The sequence below is a fragment of the Vombatus ursinus genome, unplaced genomic scaffold, assembly GCF_900497805.2.
Source record: "Vombatus ursinus unplaced genomic scaffold, bare-nosed wombat genome assembly UNPS02014172.1, whole genome shotgun sequence".
In the NCBI taxonomy this organism is placed as follows: Eukaryota; Metazoa; Chordata; class Mammalia; order Diprotodontia; family Vombatidae; genus Vombatus; species Vombatus ursinus.
In genome coordinates this window covers 1,034,532-1,047,947 of record NW_020953950.1, presented here as the reverse complement: position 1 = coordinate 1,047,947, position 13,416 = coordinate 1,034,532, and the positions used below count along the sequence as shown (strand labels likewise).

General features: G+C 42.8%; 1 protein-coding gene across 2 annotated transcripts in view; it reads left to right on the top strand.

Moving 5' to 3' along the window:
* Window positions 1-13,416, top strand: part of KAZN (kazrin, periplakin interacting protein) — a 215,521-nt gene that overhangs the window by 179,064 nt on the left and 23,041 nt on the right. For both annotated transcript variants that reach the window (XM_027859788.1, XM_027859789.1), the window contains exons 9-10: window positions 5,241-5,440; window positions 7,300-7,418. In XM_027859788.1, the coding sequence (XP_027715589.1) occupies window positions 5,241-5,440; window positions 7,300-7,418 (319 nt within the window). The remainder of the gene's footprint in view (window positions 1-5,240; window positions 5,441-7,299; window positions 7,419-13,416) is intronic.

The window sequence follows — 13,416 nt, the reverse complement described above, 5'->3', positions numbered from 1 at the left end:
CAACTATCCATCTGTGTATCTACTATCTATCTACATCTGTCTATCTATCTATCTCCATCTATCCATCTATATCTTTTTGTCTATCTCCAGTCATCATGCATCTATCTATCTACCTACCTACCTATTTATCTATATCCATCCATCTCTATCTTTATCCATCCACCCATTTATCTATCTATCTGTCTCCATGTATCTATCTCTATTCATCCATCCATCTATGTATGCAGAACATATACAAAACAGATATAATGTAACCTTGCGGGGCAAGGTACTGGGAGCTTTTTGAACCAGGAAAGACTTTATTTAGAAAGCAGCATTTCAATTAAGCCTTGAAGGAGACCAGGAATTCCAAGAAGTAGAGATGAGGAGAGAGAACATTCCAGACACCTGCAGCAATGTGGACAAAGGAATAGGGATGGGAGATGTAGTGTAAGGTGCAAGAAGGTTGGTTTGCCTGGTCTATAGAGTCTAAGGAAGGGAGTCATGTATAACACGACTGGGAAGCTAGAGTGGGGTCAGGTTGTAAAGAGCTCTGTATATCAGACAGAAGAGCTGATGTTTTATCCTGGAAGTAATAGGGAATCACTAGAGTTTATTGATTTGGGAAAGGGTGGGGTTGACATGTTCAGACTTGCTCTTTAGAAAAATCACTTTTACTAGTGTGGGAGATGATAGATGGGGGTGGGAGGTGATTTTAAGCACTAAGACTACTTAAAAGGCTAATGTGATATTCTAGGTGGCCAGTGATGAGGGCCTGGACTAGGGGGGTTAGTGGCTGTGTGAGTAGAGAGAAGGGGCCAAATGCAAGAAATCTGGTCAAATGACCAGTCAAAGATGATAGCTGGGATTTATTTAGCACCTGCTATGCTCCAGGCACTGTGCTAAGTGCTTCACAAATTTAATCATTTAGTTCTCAGGACAACCCGGGGAGGTAGGTGCTGCTATTAACCTTATTTTAACAATTGAGGAAACTGAGATAAACAGAAGTTAAGAGACTTGCCCAGGGTCACAATTAATAAGGGTCTGAAGTTGGGTCTGAATTCAGGTTTTCTGACTCCAAGCCCTCTATCAACTGTACCTCCTGGTTGTCTCTTTCTCTCTCTTTCTTTTCTCTGTCTCTGCCTCTGTGTGAGTGTGTCTGTCTGCCTCTGTCTGTCTGCCTCTGTCTGTCTCTATCTGTCTCTCTCTCTGCCTCTCTCTGTCTGTCTGTCTGTCTCTGTACCTGTCTGTCTCTATCTCTCTCTGCCTCTGTCTCTCTCTCTGTCTCTTTCTCTGTCTCTCTGTCTCTGTCTCTTTCTCTCTCTGTCTCTGTCTCTGTCTCTGTCTCTCTCTCTCTCTCTCACACACACACACACACACACACACACGCGTGCACACACACACACACACACACACACACTTGCTAGGTGAACTAGCAAACACTCTTTTCCATTTGGGATTAATAACATGGGACCTGACTCTCTCTCTGTAAGGAAGACGAGACTTCTGAACGAAATACATCATAGAAAATAGGTCAGATTCCTCAACAGAAAATTTGTTTTCCATGACCAAAATATTTCCAGACTCCAGGCAGTATTCTCTGAATTTCAGCGTGGGGATGCCCATACAGCACCACCCTCCCCCTACCGCATTCCCAATGAGTAAGCGTCATCTAACTTATGCCTTGAGACCTCAGGTGAAGGGGAACCCCCTCCCCACTCTAGGCTCCCATTCCACTTTGGGACAGCTCTAACTGGGAAAAAGTTTTTCCCAACATTAAGCCCAAACAGGCTTTCCTTGCTCCTTTTTCTGCCCTCTAAGGCCAAATAGGAAAAAGTTCATTTTTCCTCCACATGGGAGCCTTACAGATACTTGACCATAGCCATCATGTCCCTGCTGAGTCCTCTCTATTCCAGGCTAAACATGCCCAAGTCCTTCAGCTGATGCTCTTATATCAGCTAATGCTCTTATGTCATGGACTCAGGGCTGTTCAGCATCCTGGTTGGCCTCCCCTGGATACCCCCTCCCCCATTTTTCCTGACTATGGTGACAGAACTGAACATAAGACTTCAGATGTGGTCCAAGCAGGGTGGACAACAGAACTATCATCTCCTTCATCCTGTGCATTATGCCTTTCAGGTACAGACTATTATTTCAATATCTTTCTTGGCCACCATATTTCACAGTTGACTCAATCAACAAGTATTTATTATGTGCCTCCCATGGGCCAGAGACTGTACTCACATTAAGCTTGCAGTCCACTGAAACCCACAGATCTTTTTCAGATAAATTGTTATCTAACAACACCTCCCCCATCTTATATTTGTGAAGTCAATTTCTCGAACCCAAGTATAAGACTTTACACCTATTAAATTTCATCTTATTGACTCCACCTCAATGTATTGACCTGTCAAGATCTTTTGGGATCCTGATTTTGACATTCATTGTGGTATCTCTTCCTCCCAGTTCTGTGTCATTGGCACATTTGGTGAGCCTGACTTCTATATTTTTATTCAAGTCATCAATAAAAATTTGAACCGCACCAGGCCAAGAACAAATCCCTAGGACATGCTACTGGAGGGGCCTAGTTGACCTGGGGAAACATGACAGCATTCTGTGGCCTAGACGTTCAACCATTTCTGAAACCCTCTAATTGTCCTATCCACCAGGCCTCATCTCACCATCTTTTCCAGTATAATGTGGAAAAACTATGTGAAATGCTTAGCTAAAATCTGTGGTGACCTGTATCATTAGGATTCTGCTGGTTTACCAGCTTAGTAAACCCCCTTGTCAAAAAAAGGGAGGAAATGAGGTTAGTCTGATATGATCTACTCTTAAGGAAGGCATGGGAGCTTTCATAGCAAATGCATTCCTATAAAATTCACATCCCTTAGAATAATCATGTTTGCCTCATGCTAACTCTTTCTAGTTTTCTCAAAGGACAAGTACTCCATAACTAAGTAATTCATAGAATTTAAGACCTAGATGGGAGCTTGGAGATCATATTGCCTAAAAATTCTTCACCTGGAGGTGGGGGTGGCGTATGGTTTTTTAAAAAATATTTTTATAAGTATTTTAAAATAACTGATTTCCTTTCTATTTCCTATGTATATTATTTTATGCTTTTAAAAACATCTTTATGAGCAGTCCATCAACTTCACCAGACTGACAAAGGAATCTATGTCTCAAAAAAAAGTTAAGAAATCCTGATCTAGTCCAATCTCCTCATTTAAAAAAAATTAATTGTATTGATATCTTTTGTTTTCATTTCACGTATTTCCCACTATATTCATCCTACTCTCTCCCCTCCTCCCAGAAAGCCATCCCCTAAAATATAAATGGAGAGGGGCAGGGAGTTCAGCAGATCTAACATACTGATGTTAGTCTGATGCTCCATGCAGTATTCTCTATCCAGGGTCCCCCACCTTTGCAAAGAAGTGAGGGGGATGAACCTTCCTACGGCTCTTCTTGGGGAACAAGCCTGGCTATAATCATTTTGAAGCATTGTTTTGATTGTTTTCCACCACCCCCACCCCTCATTTTACAAATAAGGAAACTGGGGTGCAGAGAAGTCAATTGACTTCCACAATGAGTTCGTGACAGAGCCCAGATCTCCTGACTCCCTGATCTGGGCTGGATCTGTAAGAGTTAGGGGGGAGGACTCTTTCAGCTGTAACCCCTATGAACTAGTGTCCTTAAGACCCTTTGCTGCTCTAAAATGCTGTGAGTTTGATTTTCTAGGACAAGTTCCCTCCAGGCTCCCTGGGGCACAGGCCCTATCGTCCCCAGGGTCTAGAGATGGGCTTCCTTAGCAGGTGATTCTGATCAGGCCCTCACCTACTCAGGGAGGCACAGTTGACTAGCTGGGAAGGAGGGAGTGGGTGTCATGGCAACGCCCCTGCAACCTGGCGTGAGCTTCTTGAAAAATCAGGCCTGCAGCTCTTCCTCTGCAAAGCAAAGTCAGGCTGCAGAGCTGGATTTCAGAGTGCAGAGGAAGGGAATCCCAGGCAGGCCTGGTGCTGGATGTCTCTTCTCTTGCCCTGGGGTCCTCTCTGCCTCTCCCCACTCCCAGGAATCCCTTCTGCTCACTGCTCCTAGCTTACTGCCTCCCTAAGCCAATTTGCTTTTTCATATATACATACACATACATACATACATATAATTTTCCATAGATTTCTGATGTTTTCTGTTTCCTGTTTCTGTGTAGTTTGGTAAAAAGTAGTTTTCTCTTTTTTTCCCTTCCCTCTCCTCCCCTCCTGTCCTCTCTTCCCTCTTCTCCTCTCCTTTCTTCTCTTCTCTCCTCTCCCTTTGCCTCTCCCTCCCTATTCCTCCCTTCCCCTCTCCTTTCTTCCTCTCCCCTTCCCCTCTCCAGCCTCCTCTCCTCTCTTCTTCCCCACCCCTCTTTTCCTCTTCCCTCTCCTCCTTTCTCCTTCTCCACATTAACCCTCTACCCCATCCTTCTCTTCCTTCTCTCTCTTTTCCCCTTACACTTTCTCTTCCTCTCCCCCTCTCTCTCCCCTCTCTCCCTCCCTCACTCCCTCTCTTCTCCTCTCCTTCTTCCCACTGCCCCCTCTTTTTTGGTTTATTCTGCTAAAATCATCAGAAACAATTTTAATTTCATTTTGTTTCTCAAAGTGTACAGTCACTGCCAATTAGTCATTCTCTGTGCTCCTGGGCCAAGTTTTATTCTCTGGACCTCATTTGTAAATTTAAGGAATAAATGAATGATTTCTAAGGTCTCTCCCAACTCTATGTTCCAACAATCTGTGTTCTAAAGCCCCTGCCAGCTCTAACAATCTATGTTATAACATCCTTTCCAGGTCTAATGTTCCATGGTCTAAGGTCTCTCTCTTAGCTCTGACATTCTAACATCCCATGTTTCCAGTTCTAATAATCAGTTCTAAAGGTCTCATTACATTCTATGTTCTAAGATCCCTCTAAGTTGTGACATTCTATGTTCTAATACCCTATGTTCTAAGCTCTGACTCTGCATGTTCTAAGGTCCTTCCCAGATCTGGCATTCTCTGTACTAAGGTCTCTTCATCTCTGACATTCTTTATTCTTTGATTATAGAGTAACAACCTCAGATCTGGAAGGGGCCTTAGAGACCACTGGGGATGGCAGAGATGCCGTTTTCTAGAGAGGGAGCTCATTGTGAAACCCCGCCACACACACACCCTCTTACCCCAGCTCCTTGGCAGATACCAGCTCTCAGTCTTGGCTTCCAAGATGAGCGTCTCCCTCACGGTTGTGTGTTTCAGACTCTGACAGCCTGTCCAGCCCAACCCGCCTCAGCCTGTCGGAAGGAGAGGAGCAGATGGACCGACTACAGCAGGTGGAGCTGGTTCGAACCACCCCCATGTCACACTGGAAAGCAGGGACCGTCCAGACTTGGCTGGAGGTGGTCATGGCAATGCCCATGTATGTCAAGGCCTGCTCGGAGAACGTGAAGAGTGGGAAGGTAGGAACACCAAAATTCCTCTAGCTCAGTCACTTATTAGCCATGGAATTCACCCCCCCCCTTCTCAGGGCCTCAGTTTCTCCATATGTAAATAAAATGAAGGGGCTGTGCTAAGGGCCTTTCCTGCTCCCCAAGCTGACTTTTTAAATAGGAGCTGCTGCTGCTCACATTATACATGGAACAATTTTCCTCCCTCAGAAGCTTTCCTTCCTTAGAAGGGCTACATGGCCTCATGATACAAATGGATGCAAGACTGGGAGACCTGGGTTTCAGGCCTGCTTCTCTCATTAACTCACTGTGTAACCTGCAACAAGGCCTTGTCTTTCTAACCTAGAAAATGGACATTAATGGCATCTCCCATACCCAGCCTGGACGAAGAAGCAAAATATATTGGAAAGAGAACTGCTATAAGAAGCTTCTTAGTGCCTGGCCTATAATTTGCCAGCTGTGTGACCTTGAGTAAATCTCTTCATGTGTCTGGGCCCTGATTGCCTCATCTGTAAAATAAAAACAAAGATCCTTTTTTTCTTTTTTTGCACCAATCCTGTGATTTCATTGGTATAGGGAATTCTCAGGTGAGGAAACTCCATCCACCAGTGCAGGTTGGCCCCTCCTTAGCAATTTATAGTCTTAGAAGTTGCCTAGAGCCCCGAGTCACACAGGACCAGTCCTGTTGCCCAGGGCCACAGATGTCGGGATGAATCAGAGGCAAGACTTAAACCCAGGTCTTCCTGGCTCCAATGACAGCTCTTTTATTGATTGGCATCCATTGGGCTATGCAGCTGTCTCCCGATGATTGGTAAGACGGGATTCGTAGTAGTAGTGGTAGTAGTATTATAATTGTTATCATCATCAATAATGATAATAATTGCATTTATAAGATTTTCAAGGTACTTCACAAATATTATCTTATTTGATCTTCAAAAAAACCCAATTAAGTAGGTACCATTATTATCCTCATGTTAATAATAACAACAATGTTGTTATTCAGTTATGCCCGACTCTTCATGACTCCATATGGGGTTTTCTTGGCAGATCCTGGAGTGGTTTGCCATTTCCTTCTCCAGTTCATTTTACAGATGAGGAAACTGAGGCAAGCAGAGGTGAAGTGATTTGCCCAGAGTCATCCTGCTAGCAAGTATCTGATGCCAGATTTGAACTCAGGTCTTCCTAACTCCAGGCCCAGCACTCTATCCACTGAGCCACCTAAGCTGCCAATAACAATAAACATCTGTAAAGTGCTTTAACCTTTGCAAAGTACTTTTCACATATTATCTGATTCAGTCCTCAAAACCACCCTGTGAAGTAGGTACTATTATTATCCCCATTTTACAGATAAAGAAACTGAGTCATTAGAGAGGTTAAGTAACTTGCCAAGGGTCCAATAGCTACTTAAGCATTTGAGGCAAGATTCTAACCATGATTCTAAATCTAGTCCCCCCATGACCTACCTACCTTCAAGGCCTACTCATTATTATGTAAAGTAATTATAAGCTATTATATTATGTTATATTATATCATAATTTATCACATCACATTATTATTTATATTATATATAGTATTACATTCCATTATGTTAAATTATATTACATTATATTGTATTATATCATATTATATCATATCGTATCATTATTATCTTATTACATCTAAATTATAAGCTACTCTCAGGGTTGTGGCAAAAATATAATTAAATCATAATTGTGATTGGACTTTGCAAAGTGGAAACGCATTGGCCAGCTGGGAGGGCCATATTGCTGATACCCACTGAGACTGACGCCTCTCTGTAGCCTGGGAGGGGACCAGAACAGGGCCCCCAGAGTCCCACTGGGACCTGAGCTCCCATTGTCTCCTGGGCACAGGTGCTGCTGAGTCTGAGTGATGAAGACCTGGAGACCGGCCTTGGCGTGTGCAGCTCCTTGCACCGCCGAAAGCTCCGACTGGCAATTGAGGACTACAGGGATGCAGAGGCTGGTAAATGGTAAGCTTCTCTTACCCCCTGACTCCCAGCAGGCTCACCACCCTCTTACCTCCTTCTCCATTCTTGATCTTGAGGTCTCTATCAAAGGTCAAGAGTGCGATTGTTCCTTCCACATCGCAACTTCACCCATAGCGGTACTGATATATTGTGGGTCAGTATAAGAAATTAAATGGGAGTTTTGGAAGAGTTTTGTGGAAGCTGCAGATGACACAGAAAAAGTTTAGAAATTCAGAAATGCATAAAATATGTGTATAATATTGTATAATGTCAACATATTTTATCTTATAATACTATAATAATCCTTTTTCTCTGGTACAAAGGGAGGGCCAAAAAATTTTACGTGGATTTTCCAGATCCAGGTTGGGATAGGGAAGCACCATGCCCCTAACCCTTATGATGTGGAAGGAGTAGCTGTGGTCTCTTGGGGAGGCAGCATCACAGAGTGGAAAGATTTCTAGAATTAAATTCAAAGGACTTGGGTTCTTTTCATACAATGTTAGGACTCTGGTAGAATATAAGCTCCATGAGGGCAGGGGCTATCTTGCTTTTGTATTTGTATTACCACCGCTTAGCTTAGTGCTTGTCGAATAAAAAGCATTTAATAGAAGCTTTTCATTCATTGATTTCTTCTGGGATTTCCAGAGTCCTTTTAATTTTTTTTTCCTTTAAAAAATTTTGCTGATGCCTTTTGTTGAAGCCTTACCTTTTAACTAGCATAGACAGCTAAGCAAAACCAATCAACACTTGGGACTACATCTGGCAGTGTATGCACCATTCTGCACCCATACTCCCTGACATCTCCAAGAGGAGGGAGGTACATTTCCTCATCTCTTCTATGGGGCCGAGATGGTTTACAACAAATATATAGAGTTCAGTTTCGTGTTAATGTTCTCTTCATTTACATTCTTTTAGTTCCTGTGTATGTTGTTTTTCCAGTTCTGCTTACTTTAATATGCACCAGTTCAGACAAGTCACCCCATGTTTCTCTGAATGCCTCACATTTTTCATTTCCTACAGCATAATAATAACCCATTATTTTCATCATGTAATACAACTTGCCCAACCATCCCCAAATCAATGGGTTCTCATTTTGTTTTCGGTTTCTTTGTTCATTACTATGAATATTTTGTTATATGTAGGACCTTTCTTTCTATTTTTGACCTTCTTGGGATATGAACAGTGACTTCTCTCACATAATTTCAAGTTGTTTTCCAGAATATTTAGCCCAATTCACAGCTCTACCAACAGTGTATCAATGTGCCCATTTTCCCATAACACATACAACACTGATAATTTCTATCTTATCTTTTATCTATCTTCTTTTCTGTCTTTTATATTGGCTTATTTGTTGGGTGTGAGGCAAAACCCTAGAGTTGTTTTTATTTGCATCTCTTATTGTTAGTGAATTGGTACAGTCTTGCCTATGGTTATTAATAGCTTGCCATTTTTTCTTTGAAATTACTTTTAAGCACTTATGCGTTATCTGTTAGAGATTCAAACCCTTTAAAAAGAACTCTCCACAAGTAAAATGGAATTCTTCAGCAACTAGTAGGGTTCCTCTCACTGATGGTTTTCAAGTCAAAGTTATATGACCTCTTGTTAGAAAAGGGATTCTTGGACAGGTACAGGATAAACTCGATGGACTTTGAGATCTTTTCCAGCTCTGAAATGCCCTAATTCTTTGAGCCTAAGGCCCCACCAAGATCCCTAAGGCCCCTTCCAATTCCCAATCAATCAATCAATCAATGTACAAGCATTCATTAAGGCACATTTTGTTGTTGTTGTTCAGTCATTTCAATTGTGTCTGACTTCTCATGACCCCCTTTGGGGTTTTCTTGGCAAAGATATTTCAGTGGTTTGCCATTTCCTTCTCCAGCTCATTTCACAGATGAGGAAACTGAGGCAAACAGGGTGAAGTGACTTGCCTAAGGTTGCACAGCTAGTCAGTGCCTGAGGCCAGATTTGAACTCAGAAACATGAGTCTTCCTGACTCCAGGTTGGGTTCTCTACCCACTGTGCCACCTAGCTGCCCTCATTAAGGCACCTACTATATACCAAATATAGTGGCTGTATGGTCTGAGAGTTGGCCTCTAAGCTGGAAAGACCAGGGTTCAAGTGCTGCTTCTCACACATACTGACTGTGTGACCCCAGATGAGCAAGTCAATTAAACCTCTCATTGCCCTAGGAAACTCTCAGAGACTCTCAGCCCCAGGGCAGGGGCTGACCTGCAGTGGTAGAGGTAGTCCCTGAAAGTTCCTTCTATCACTGAAATCACAGATTCAGTTTATCCTATGTGCCAGGCACTGTGCTAAGCCTTGAGAATAAAATAATAAAAAGTGAAACAGTCCCAGGTCTCAAGGAACACATACTCTACCTGAGTCCTATCATTGTATGAAAAGAAGGGGGAAAGGCACAGGCAGAGGGCAGGAGAAGAATTCTGCCACAAGTGGACAGTTGGCTGTTTGCTCATTACCGTGCTTCTCCATCCTGTTCACCTCAGTTGCCTGAACCTTGGACAGCTGCCCCACTATGTTCCTTCAAGAGGAAGCCTGGCAGAGTGGATAGAGTGCCAGACCTACAGTGAAGAAGACCTAGATTCAAACTCCACTTAGGATACAGCCTGTGTGACCTTGGGCCAGAAACTTATCTCTCTGAGCCTCAGTTTCCCTATTTGAAACTCAAGGATAATATAATGCCAATTGTTTCTACTTCTCCAGGTTATTACAAAGCTCCAATAATTATAAGGTTTGTAAAGCACTTTGCAAACCTTAAACGTACCTGGTAGTAAGGGCAGGGGATCTCCCAGTGTGGAACTCTCTCCACCAATATAAATCACAACTCACTGATGATTTAGTAGATAAATTCCAAGGAGTTTCCCTGGGCACACAGAAGTGAAATGATTTAATCCATGTCATACAACTAGTAGACATAATGGCAGAATTTGAATCCAGGTTTTCTGATCTCCAAGCTCAGCACTCTGACCACTGTGCCTTAATGCTTCTCAAAGTCTACCGTAAAGCATTATATATATAATAGGAGGAAATCAGGGAAACCTCCCTGACCTGCTAGAATAAAGCACCTTTCTTGTAGCTTGGCATGATGGGAGATCCCATAAAGTCAGAGCACTCATGGTCAGCTCCATGGTAGGTGCCTCATTCAAACAGATTGGGGAACTTCCTCGACCACTTCCTAATAAATACACAATGCTTTAATATATACACACACACACACACACACACATACATATGTGTATGTGTACACATATATGCTTTACATGCACATACACATACATATGTATATTGCATATGTGCACATGCAAGTATATATGTATGTATGTATGCATGCTGATATATGTCAATTATTATTATTATTCTTATACCACTTCCCACACCCCACAACTCTGCCTCTCTCCCTCCTTACCTTTCTCCCTCCCTCCTCACTACTTTAATCCTTCCCAGGGCTAGGAAGTAGGTGAGTTTGGGTGGTATTTACATATTCCCTTCAGCCCTATCAAGGGGAGAATGAGCACAGACTTAGCCCTTGGGGTGGCAGGAAGGAGAAAGGCACTTTATAAACTTGACACATTTTGTTTTGCATAATTATTTCCTTCACTGGTTCCCCCATCATTTTTTGCTCAGTTAATTAATCAAATCTGGTGGTGTATGCTATTATTTGCACAACCAGCTTTGCAGATTTTTTTTAACAGGCTGGTTTGAAGCCAGAAAGCTAGATCAATGAGACTTCAGACTTGAGTTGGAGTTCTACAAAGTAAGGAGGAGAGGAGAGAAGAGAAGAGGAGAGGAAAGGAGACGAGAGGAGGGGGGAGGAGAGGGGAGGAGAGGGAGAAGAAAGGAGAGAGACAAACAGAGGCAGATAGAGAGACAGAGAGGAGGAGGAGGAAGGGAGGGAGGGAAGAATTAGTTAGACCTATCCAGGGACTATTAGCACCATTGAAAACAGCCAGACACTATATACATACCTTGGCATGTGATTAGGAAACCTACTTTTCTGCCAGAGATCAGTAGGACACATGGAATAGGAGCTCAGTGGCCAGAGACCCTGGATACCCTATCCTTGGTCCTGACCTGTTCCCGCTAGGCTTGTCAGGCACTGCCTCACCTCAGCTCCACACAGGATCCAGTTTCCTAGATCCCCTGCTCCTGTGTCTTTTTTCACTGCATCAACCCCCCCTCCCCATATTCCGCCCCCAGAAAGTGTCTGAGGCTGAATTTGAACTCAGGCCTTCCTAACTCTACATCTAGCACTTTATTCACTGTGTCACCTAGTCATCCCCAATATAAAGGGGGTTCTTGATCTATGTGTATTAGACAATTTCTGAGTTCCTTTCTAATTTAAGATTTCAAATACTAATAGCTAACATTTGCATATCAGCTAGGTGGTGCCATAGTGCATGGGGCACCAGGCCTGGAGTGAGGAAGACTCATCTTCCTGAGTTCAAATTTGGCCTTAGATACTTACTAGCTGTGTGACCCTGGGCAAGTCACTTCATCCTGTTTGCCTCAGTTTCCTCATCTGTAAAATGAGCTGGAGAAAGAAATGGCAAACCACTCCAGTATCTCTGCCAAGAAAACCCCAAATGATGTCACGAAGAGTCAGACATGACTTAAAAACCTACTGAACAATAACAACAAAAATTTGTATAGCCCTTTGCAATACCCCCGACCAGGATCTCCAGTGACGGGGAATTCACTACCTCCTGAGGAAGTCCATTCCAGTTTAGGACAACCCTAATTGTTAGGAAGTTATTGGCTTTCCCCCCTAACTTCAAGCCTAAACTGGCCTCTTTGCCACTATTAAAAAATCAATTAACAAGGATTTATTAAGTGTCTACTGTGTACCAGCCACTACACTAAGCACTGGGGCTATAAGTCCAATAAATTAAATAATTTCTTCTCACAGGGAGCTTACAAATTCCAACATGGAAGATGAGTATACACAAACACACACGCACACACACACATATACATACACATACATATGTATGTGTGTATATATGGAAATACAGAATAAATATAGAGAATAATTACAGAAAAATTAAATACCCCTATTGTTCTCCAAGTTCTGTCTCCTGGGACCAAGCAGGACACATTCATCCAGCACTGTGTGCCTGGCAAACAGTAGTCACCTAATAAATGCTGCTGGTTGAGTGACTGACACAGAACAGCCTTCCAAATACTTGAAAACTGTTTGTGAATTAGGGTTTGGCTGAACAGGGAGCAATAAAGAATAATCAAGGGAGGTTGGAACCACATTCTAAAGAAGGACTTGAAATGTCAGCACAGTTTTTTTTTTCCTAGAGTAATAGGGGATCCCTGCAGCTTATTAAGTATAGGATTGATATGGACAGTCCTGTGCTTAAGGAAAATCACTTTGGCAGCTGTACAGAAGATAGATTGGAGTAAAGAGAGGTCTGTAGCAGGGAGATCAGATAGAAAGCTGTTGTAATAGTCCAGGCCAAAACTGATGATGTCCAGGACCAGGGAAGTGGTCTTGTGAGTGGACAGAGGGAGCAGAGGAAGAGATACTATGGAACTGAATGGAAAACACTTATCAACTGATTGCCTATAGGGAATGAAGGAGAGGGAGGGAAACAGAGAGACAGAGACAGAGAGAAAGACAGAGACAGAGAGACAGAGACAGAGAGAGAGAAGTGTGGGGGATGACAGATATAAAATCAGAAGACTTCAAGGCTAGCAGTACTATCAATAGAAAAGATTTCATGACCATTTAAATAAGTGTAACTAGGATTTTCCGAGGCTATTAGGTGACATAGAGGATAGAGGTGCCAGGCTTGGAGTAAGGCAGAACTGGGTTCAAATTCAGCCTCAGAAACTTCCTAGCTGTATGAACTTGGGCAAGTCACTTAACCTCTGTTTGCCTTAATCCACTGGAGAAGGAAATGGCAAACCACTTGAGTATCTTTGCCAAAAAAGAAAGAAAGAAAGAAAGAAAGAAAGAAAGAAAGAAAGAAAGAAA